Raw genomic sequence first — 9,707 nt, 5'->3', positions numbered from 1 at the left:
GGGTAGAAGAAGTAGCTTTACCCAATAATGAAAGGAAGACTGTCACTAGCTATCTAAAAAAGAACATATTCACCCGTTTTGGCACTTTAAGAGCTATCATTAGTAATGGTGGTACGCATTTTTGCAACAAGGCATTTGCAGTACTACTCAATAAGTATGGTGTCAAGCATAGGGTGGCCACTCCTTATCATCCTCAGACTAGTGACCAGGTGGAAGTCTCCAATAGGGAGATAAAGAGCATCTTGGCCAAGACGGTCAATGCAAATAGGACCGACTAGTCCCGAAAACTTGATGATGCTCTTTAGGCCTAAAGAACCGCATTCAAAACACCCATTGGAACTTCTCCTTATAGGCTGGTATTTGGCAAGGCGTGCCATCACCCAGTCGAACTTGAACACAAGGCCATGTAGGCATTGAAGAAGCTATATATGGATTGGGAGGAGGCAACCAAGCTTAGATTGTTTCAACTGAATGAGACGGATGAATTTCGATATCAAGCATGTAAGAGTGTGTCCTTGTACAAGGAGAGGATGAAGCACTATCATGATACGAAGATCCTCAAGCGGGACTTCCAGAAAGGTGATGATGTCCTTCTATACAACTTAAGGCTGAATCTTTTCCTGGGAAAATTGAAATCCAGATGGTCCGGGCCTTTTCAAGTGGTAAGTATTTCACCCAATAGCGCAATGGAATTTAAGTCTGGATATGGAACTCGGACCTTTAAGGTGAATGGCCAGAGGGTGAAGCATTACCATTGGTACATTGATGGATACAGGATCGTTGATATGCACCGTTTGAAGCATGGCTACACTCCTGACTCAGAGTAAAGCGGTAATACCATCGTGCTGCAATGTTAAATCAAGCACTTCTTAGGAGGAAACCCATGTTTACATTCATGCACTTTTTGATTTTTAGACTGTTTTGATATTTGCTTGTGTTTTAGGACTACAATGTGCATAAACAAGTTAAGTAAAAGAGGAAAGTACTAGCCGTATTTAATTACACGGACCGTACTTTTGCATCGTATCGAGGAGAGGAGAAAAGTTGCTCACTATTTTGGTGACATCAAAATACGACCGGACGTATGGGCCTTACTTAAATGTACGGTTAGTGATACGGCTCGTATATATACTTGCCACGTCATTAAATCCATCAGGTAAGTTTAGATAAAATACGGATTGTATTTTCTGTCGGAAATTCTGGGAAAGGTTTTAAAACCTAACCCGCCTTTCCCACTTCTCACTTCAACTCAAATTAAAACGCTCTCCTATTTGTTCTCTCATAAACGACCCACCATAAATCTCCTTAACTCTCCATAACCCATCACCTCATCATCTCACCACCTTCTATACACACACAACCATCTGCCTTTCCCCAAGCACTACATACGAAGCAAAGTTTTTTGTTTTTTTCTTACTGATCATAATTTATGTCATCAAGGTCATCACTCACAAGTATGTTAATTATATAATTACTCTTACTTTACAAGATATATTATGGTTGATATTCTAGGTTGTTAACCACTGTTGAACTTAAGGTTTAATGGGGTGGAAATTTTGTTTGTTGAACTTTGATTGGGGTGAGAAATTGGTATGCTATGTTGTTGTATAAGACTCATAGGGATGAGTATATCAAAATCCCACTGAGTCAGCGGGCATTTCAATTGGCGATTTTAATTTTGAAATCCGAAATTGTTATGCCCGCCAATTGTTCGATAAAACACCAATGGTAATAAATTGCTAAAAATGGGTGAAGTTTGAGTAACTTGAGCCCCTATTCCCATCTATGAGGAAGTGAAACCATGGAATATGTGTGTATGTATGGTGTGTGAACTTGTACAAGCCAAATTGAAAGAACAGTCAAGTAAGTTACATGGTACGGACGGTGTAAATTTATACGAACTATTCCATGGAACGTATTTGGACAAAAATTGAAGTGTAAATTCATATAAGGAGATACGATCCAAGGTACGGGCAGTATAAAATTATACGGATTGTACCCTTGATCGTATCGAGTTGAGCCAAAGTTGACGTTACTATTTTAGAAGTACGTTAGAAAGTACAGACCGTACTTTATTGTACGGGACATATCTTCAGCCGTATTTCTAAAACAAAAATAATGCGGCCAGCTTGTACAGACCATATATTATTAAATGACTATCTATGTGAGAAAAGTCCAGTTAACGTCAATTTTTTCCTTCTTTCTTTCTTTTGCTTTATTTCTTAGGGCCCTTGTTACTAACGATGTCCCTCCACAAGTATGCCTCCGAAAAATACCAGTAGGAGAGGTGGTGTGTCCCAACAAACATAAAGGGACTGAGGTCGAGAAAGGAAAACCATACAAACCCGACTGCGGGATTTTCCTTCTGACCAAGAGGAGGAAGAGGAGGTCATGCCACTAAAGAAAACTGTCACGACCCGGCTAGGGGGCCGCGACGAGCACCCGGTGCTACCCCACCTGAGCACCCCCTTATCGTACATAACATAACATCTAGGTGAACCATAAGTCAATTCGTGCTTTTCTTATCGTTGATCATATTGATCCCATTAGACGACCATCATCATTTAACATATCATAGGCATTTGTGCCACATCACAAGTACAAGGCCGATGTGGCTAACAAAAGACATACAAAACATGGGCCGACATGGCCGAACATCTCTACCCACATACACATGACTACGAGCCTCTAAGAGTATGACATATCGTATGAGCGGGACAGGACCCCGCTATGCCCATAATTATATACACAAAAGAATAAGTACCCAAAAGCTACGGCTCCGAAAGAAATGGAGCTATGCTATGCAATCTCTGAATAAGCAGCTATGGATCAAGTCTGTCTCCCTGTGCACCTGCGGGCATGACGCAGCGTCCACAAACAAAAGGACGTCAGTACGAAGAATGTACTGAGTATGTAAAGCATGATCAACATCAACATAGAAGCATAATAGATATCATATGAAAATAGCATAGGAGGGGAGACAGTAGTATCATCATCATCATGTCGCTTACTTGCATACATCGTCGTTCGTATCCCATAATAATACTCGTACCATACTTGTGCTCATATTCGTATACATGTCCTTATTCGTATTCTTATACATAGTCTTATCACATTCATATTCATATTATATACATAGTCATTTCATATACATAGCATTTACATAGCATACCCGACCTCATAGGATCGGTGTCTTATACATGCTTGGCCAACCAAGGCTCAAGGTCATACATACCTGGCCCTACCAAGGCATCAGGGTTATCCGTACCATCTGCAGAGGTGTGCGCGCGTTTCGTAATCGTATACATACTTTATACATAGTCATATACATATAGTCTTACCCGGCATCATAAGCTCGGGGTCTTATCATAGCCCTTCATAGGCATACATATACATATTTCATAGCTCGTAAGCATCTCTAATCTCATTTTACTCTCATCATCATTACTATCCTCATCATTATCGTTACATCTACATTATAGACTTACTCGTCATACGAGGAACATAGTATAATCATAGTACATATCAAGGGTCGTGAGCTTATGAGCTCGGAATGTCAACCACGTGAAGACAACATACTCATGTAGAGGAATTAGGAATTTGGCCAAGAACCATGCCTTATGAAAGAAGGGTTAGCCTTACATACCTTTCCGTCGAACTATTCTACACTTGCACGTTCCCTTCCAATGCTAGCGTTTATACCTTCATTAATATCATAACAATGGCCATTAGTCATTCACATTATCTAGATTCCTCCATTTGCCTCTAATTCACCCACATTCATGGTCATAACACCCATCTTCGTCCATTCGTCTAAAGTGTTTAGTTCATGATCTTAATACCATTTATAACACATTCATATTACAACACAACAACATTCATAACTCAATTCAAACTATTTCTCAAAATGTCACTATTCATCATTCATGACCTAGTTGACCACATTTTCTACAATCCATGTATTTTAATTCTCCAATACCTTAAACATCTTGTAAAAATCATTAATCTTACCTTAGAAGTTGTAGGAACAAGCTTTGGTTGATAATACTCTTCTTTGAGCAAAACCCTAGTTTTTCTCCATTTGGATTTCTTGACTTGGATGATCCTTGATGATTCCCTTATCCTTGATTCACTTGTCTTAATGTTATTGATGGCTTGTAATCCTTGAAAACTCTTATAATAAATGTAGAGAGAAGTTCTAAAGAGAAGTGGTGTAATGTGGAAATGAAATAAGACAAGTCTTGATCCTCGTATTTAATGAATTGGAAAATCTGTGCTGGGTGAATAGTGGTCGTCCATGGAGGTTTACGGTCTGTATTCCACTTTACGGACCGTCCCTCATGGTCTTCTTTAAGCTTAAGTAGGACCAGAGACTTTGGCCTGCATGCATGGTGATTTACGACTATGGTTTACGGCCCGTAAATCACTTTACGGTCCGTCCACCAGGTCGTATTATACCTTTTCCTCAGCTGGCAGAAAGTTGAAGTTTGACATGCCAGTTTACGACCTGGCAGTTTACGGACCGTATACCAGTTTACGGCTCGTATTTTCACTTTACGAGCACTGGCACAAGGCTGAAGCCTTTGCATGGCAGTTTACGTCTGCCAGTTTACGGACCGTATTGCACTTTACGGTCCGTATTTTGCAATATACGACCACTGAGCAGTTTTGCCAACTTTCAATTTTTCTCATTTCTCGACTTTTCATTCTAATCATTCACATCCCTTTACATACATTTCCCATGAAACATTATACACTCGCACACATCATTAGTTCATTTACTTGCGTACCAACGGGAAATTTCCGAGGTGTAACAAAAACAAGGGGTGCTACAACATCCATACCCCGAAACAGGACACCATCACCTGATTCCTCCCAGTGTGAAGAGGAGGAATCTTCCTCATCTAACTCTGGTGATGAGGATACTGAATAGGAAAGCGGCTTAGCCACCGAGCCTTCTACTAATCCTCCTCTGAATCCTTAGGTCCTGGGAAATAAAGAAGAACTCAGAATGCTGGAAGTGAGGAGTAAACAACTATCGGAAGAGAGCCTATGATTTGGGGTCGAGAGATCCAAATAACTATTTGACTACGGATTAGACCTGACGAAGAAAGGAGGAAAGCTGCAAAGAAGCATTTAGGATGAGCAGCGAGTTAATTTCGAGGAACTAGATACTCACCCTCGCATTACTGAGGCACTCCGCCTTTATCGGTTCAAGGTCTTCGGCAACCCTCCTGGTGAATATTGCCTGGTCCTTGTTTGGGAATTCTATGAATCATATGAGACTGCTCTAATGCAGATGAAAAGACCAAGCCAGCCTATACAGTGAGTCCTAACACAAGATAAAGTTATGGTTCGAAATGTCAAAGTATATATCACCAGCAAAGCAATAAACAGAGTCTACTTTGGCGATGATTATGTGGCACCAGCCAACGAGGCCGAATATGTGAGTAAAATGGAGAGGCGAAGAATAGACAATGTGCTCAAGTGGATAGACAATGTGATAGCTAGGTCCAATCCCCTTGGCTGATGAATCAGAACAGATTGTCAAGAAGACTCTCACACTCGAAGCCAAATTTTGGTGGAGTTTGGTGAAGTACAAGTTGCTCCTCACATAAAATGACAATTCCCTCATATCTGCCCAGGCTGTGATAGTCGCACCTTTGATGTCCCGGTATCCGATAAATATGAGGCGACTGATTATTGAGGAGATCAGAGAGAGAGCACCACAGTCAGCCAACTCATTAGTGTTCCCTTGCCTCATTACTGAGTTGTGTCGGAGAGCAGATGTGACGAGCATTCCACACCGTGATCATTGTATTCGGGCCTCACATGTTGTTTACTGGAGAAAGAACAAAGATGATGGTATTAATGATGCATTGTTAGCGATGCCTGCTGACCATATAGAGACTCAGGCCTAGTCTAGTCTTGGGGCCGCAGGGGATGCCACCACAAAGGCACCTCCCACTGCTACTGCCTCGGTTACCACTACTGCTGCACAACCCACCACTACAGTCTCTGCTACTTTTGTGGACCCCACCTTGTCTCCTACTGTGCCACCTGCTACAGCTGCGCCTACTTCTTCAGTAGGTCCCACTTCTTCAGTTGTTCCTCCACCTGCAGTATAGAGAGGGACTGACCCTTTTGCATTTAACAAAGAAAACTTCAGACATATTGCAATCAAAGAAACAAAGGCTGATAAGCAGGTTTCTATTATCATGGAGCAGATCTGAAAGTTTTTGAAGAATGAGATAAAGGATGTTATAATACCGGTGCGAGTAGCGACTAAGTAGTCTCATGAGGTCATCCATGTGAGACTTAATGGGTTTGAGACGCGATTGGCTGCATTAGAGAGGGTAGGACCAAAAGGTGATTTGAGACCACTTTGGGATGAGCTTAATAAGTTAAAGGTCGATGTTCAGGCACTGTAGGCAAGAGAGCAGGTTTACTTGGAGGATCCCAATGGGACGATGTAGTTGGATATATCGTCGCTCATATATGTCAAAATTTTGAAAGAGGAGAATGATGAGGATGACTCCCTAATTCAGAACAAAGGTAAAAGGAAATGGGACAATATGGATCCATCTAGTAAGGATCCAGAGGAGGCGACTAGGAGGTTGCGCCTACAGGGGGATGAGAACTTGCAGATCGCCATGCCAAATTCTCTGTTTGACAGTCACTCCATCCCACTCACTAGTGATGATGTTGGTGCCTCTACCAATCGTACACCAGTGGAGTTGAAGATGCCCAGCCAGCTTATCCTGTCGGCTGAGCCATTGTTCCCCTACTGTTGAGAGAGTTACTACCGACGCTGATGCTGGAGCTCCTACTTCAGAGGCGGTACAGTCTCGTGATGATCAAAGCGGCTAGTGCACCTTAGGTACCCCTTACCCTCACTTGTGCTTATTTTGATGCATTGGGGACCATGAATAGTTTTTTGGTTAGGGTGGGGCTATTTGGTTGTTGTTGTAACTTGTATATATGTATCTAGGAACCCCATTGACTTTCTTTGCCAGTGTTCTTTTCCTAAGGGGTTTTATTTCTGTTAAATCTGGCATGTTTATGTAAAATAGAGTAATTATGACTTATATGGTAGTGGTTTTGAATGTATGGCATGGTTGGTTGAAACTGAAGTGAATTACAGTGACCACTCCAATTATTTAAGAATCCTAGATAGTGTTAGTGATTGACATGTATGTGTTACACCTCTGAAAATTTCCCGTTGGTACGCAAGTAAATGAACTAATGATGTGTGCGAGGAGTGCGAGTGTATAATGTTTCATGGGAAATGTATATAAAGGGATGTGGATGATTAGAATGAAAAGTCGAGAAATGAGAAAAATTGAAAGTTGGCAAAACTGGCCAGTGGTCGTATAGTGCAAAATACGAACCGTAAAGTGCAATACGGTCCGTAAACTTGACGTCGTAACTGGCATGTCCAATTTCAACTTTCTGCCAGCTGAGGAAATGGCTAAAATACGACCTGGTGGACGGACCGTAAAGTGATTTACGGCCCGTAAACCATGGTCGTAAATCACCATGCATGCAGGCAAAAGTTTCTGGTTCTGCTTAAGCTTAAAAACGACCACGAGAGACGGTCCGTAAACTGAAATACGGACCGTAAACCTCCATGGACGACCACTGTTCACCCAGCACAGATTTTCCAATTCATTAAATATGAGGATCAAGACTTATTTTATTTCATTACAACATTACACCACTTCTCTCTAGAACTTCTCTCTACATTTATTATATGAGTTTTCAAGGATTATAAGCCATCAATAACATTAAGACAAGTGAATCAAGGATAAGGGAATCATCAAGGATCATCCAAGTCAAGGAATCCAAATGGAGAAAAACTAGGGTTTTGCTCAAAGAGGAGTATTATCAACCAAAGCTTGTTCCTACAACTTCTAAGGTAGGATTCATGATTTTTACAAGATGTTTAAGGATTGGAGAATTAAAATACATGGATTGTAGAAAATGTGGTCAACTAGGTCATGAATGATGAATAGTGACATTTTGAGAAATAGTTTGAATTGAGATATGAATGTTGTTGTGTTGTGATATGAATGTGTTATAAATGGTATTAAGATCATGAACTAAACACTTTAGACCAATGGACGAAGATGGGGGTTATGACCATGAATGTGGGTGGATTAGAGGCAAATTGAGGAATCTAGATAATGTGGATAATGTGAATGACTAATGGCCATTGTTATGATATTAATGAAGGTATAAACGCTAGCATTGGAAGGGAACGTGCAAGTGTAGAATAGTTCGACGGAAAGGTATGTAAGGCTAACCCTTCTTTCATAAGGCATGGTTCTTGGCCAAATTCCTAAATTCCTCTATATGAGTATGTTGTCTTCACATGGTTGACATTCCGAGCTCATAAGCTCACGACCCTTGATATGTACTATGCTTATACTACGTTCCTCGTATGACGAGTAAGTCTATAATGTAAATGTAACGATAATGATGAGGATAGTAATGATGATGAGAGTAAAATGAGACTAGAGATGCTTACGAGCTACGATATATGTGTATGTGTGCCTATGAAGGGCTATGATAAGACCCCCCGAGCTTATGATGCCGGGTAAGACTATATGTATATAACTATGTATAAAGTATGTATATGATTACGTAACGCGCGCGCACTTCTGCAAAAGGTACGGATAACCCTGATGCCTTGGTAGGGCCAGGTATGTATGATCTTGAGCCTTGGTTGGCTAAGCATGTATGAAACACCGATCCTATGAGGTCGGGTATGCTATGTAAATGCTATGTATGTATATAAGTGTATGGCTATGTATATAATATGAATATGAATGTGAAAAGACTATGTATATGAATGCGAATAGGGGCATGTATATGAATATGAGCACAAGTATGGTACGAGTATTATTGTGGGATACGAACGACGATGTATGCAAGTAAGCGACATGATGATGATGATACTACTGTCTCCCCTCCTATGCTATTTTCATATGATATCTATTATGCTTCTATATTGATGTTAATCATGCTTTACATACTCAGTACATTCTTCGTACTGACGTCCTTTTGTTTGTGGACGCTGCGTCATGCCCGCAGGTGCACAGGGAGACAGACTTGGTCCTTAGCTGCTATTCGAAGATTACATAGAGAGCTCAATTTCCTTCGGAGCCATATCTTTTGGGTACTTATTCTTTTGTGTACATAATTGCATAGCGGGGTCCTGTCCCGCTAATGTGATATGTTATACTCTTAGAGGCTCGTAGACATGTGTGTGTATGGGTAGATGTGTTTGGCCTTGTCGGCCTATGTTTTGTATATCATTTTGTCGGCCACGTTGGCCCATGTATATTGATGTGGCATAAATGCCTATGATGATATAAATGTGCGTTTGTCCATATGGGACTAGTTGACGAATGAATGGAAATGCATGTATAATTATGTGGCTCACCTAGATGTAAGTATAAGAGTAAGCTAAGAGGGTGCTCGGGTGGGTTAGCACCGGGTGCTCGTCGCGGCCCCTAGTCGGGTCGTGACAAAAGTTGTATCAGAGCAGTTCAGTCCTAGGGTATGTCTACGAGCCGTGTCTAGTAGAGTCCTGGTTATGGGTGTGTTGCGCGTCACACTTATAAACAGGAAGCTGCGGACATTTTAGGAATAAATGACCTTCTTTCTTCATAAGAATCGTGCGATAGAGCTATGATGTAAGA

General features: G+C 41.1%; 1 protein-coding gene across 1 annotated transcript; it reads left to right on the top strand.

Annotated features, from left to right (window-relative positions):
- The first annotated feature begins 428 nt into the window (after positions 1 to 428).
- LOC132639373 (uncharacterized) lies at positions 429 to 827 on the top strand. The gene has a single exon (XM_060355824.1). The coding sequence runs from the start codon at positions 429 to 431 to the stop codon at positions 825 to 827; it is 399 nt and encodes a 132-aa protein (XP_060211807.1).
- Positions 828 to 9,707: the final 8,880 nt, after the last annotated feature.

This window comes from Lycium barbarum, chromosome 5, assembly GCF_019175385.1.
Source record: "Lycium barbarum isolate Lr01 chromosome 5, ASM1917538v2, whole genome shotgun sequence".
Lineage (NCBI taxonomy): Eukaryota > Viridiplantae > Streptophyta > Magnoliopsida > Solanales > Solanaceae > Lycium > Lycium barbarum.
This window is presented reverse-complemented; position numbering and strand designations above follow the sequence as displayed.

Bases quoted from the DNA above. Each gene is read 5' to 3' on its own strand.
- LOC132639373 (XM_060355824.1), top strand. From the start codon at position 429: ATGGATTGGGAGGAGGCAACCAAGCTTAGATTGTTTCAACTGAATGAG.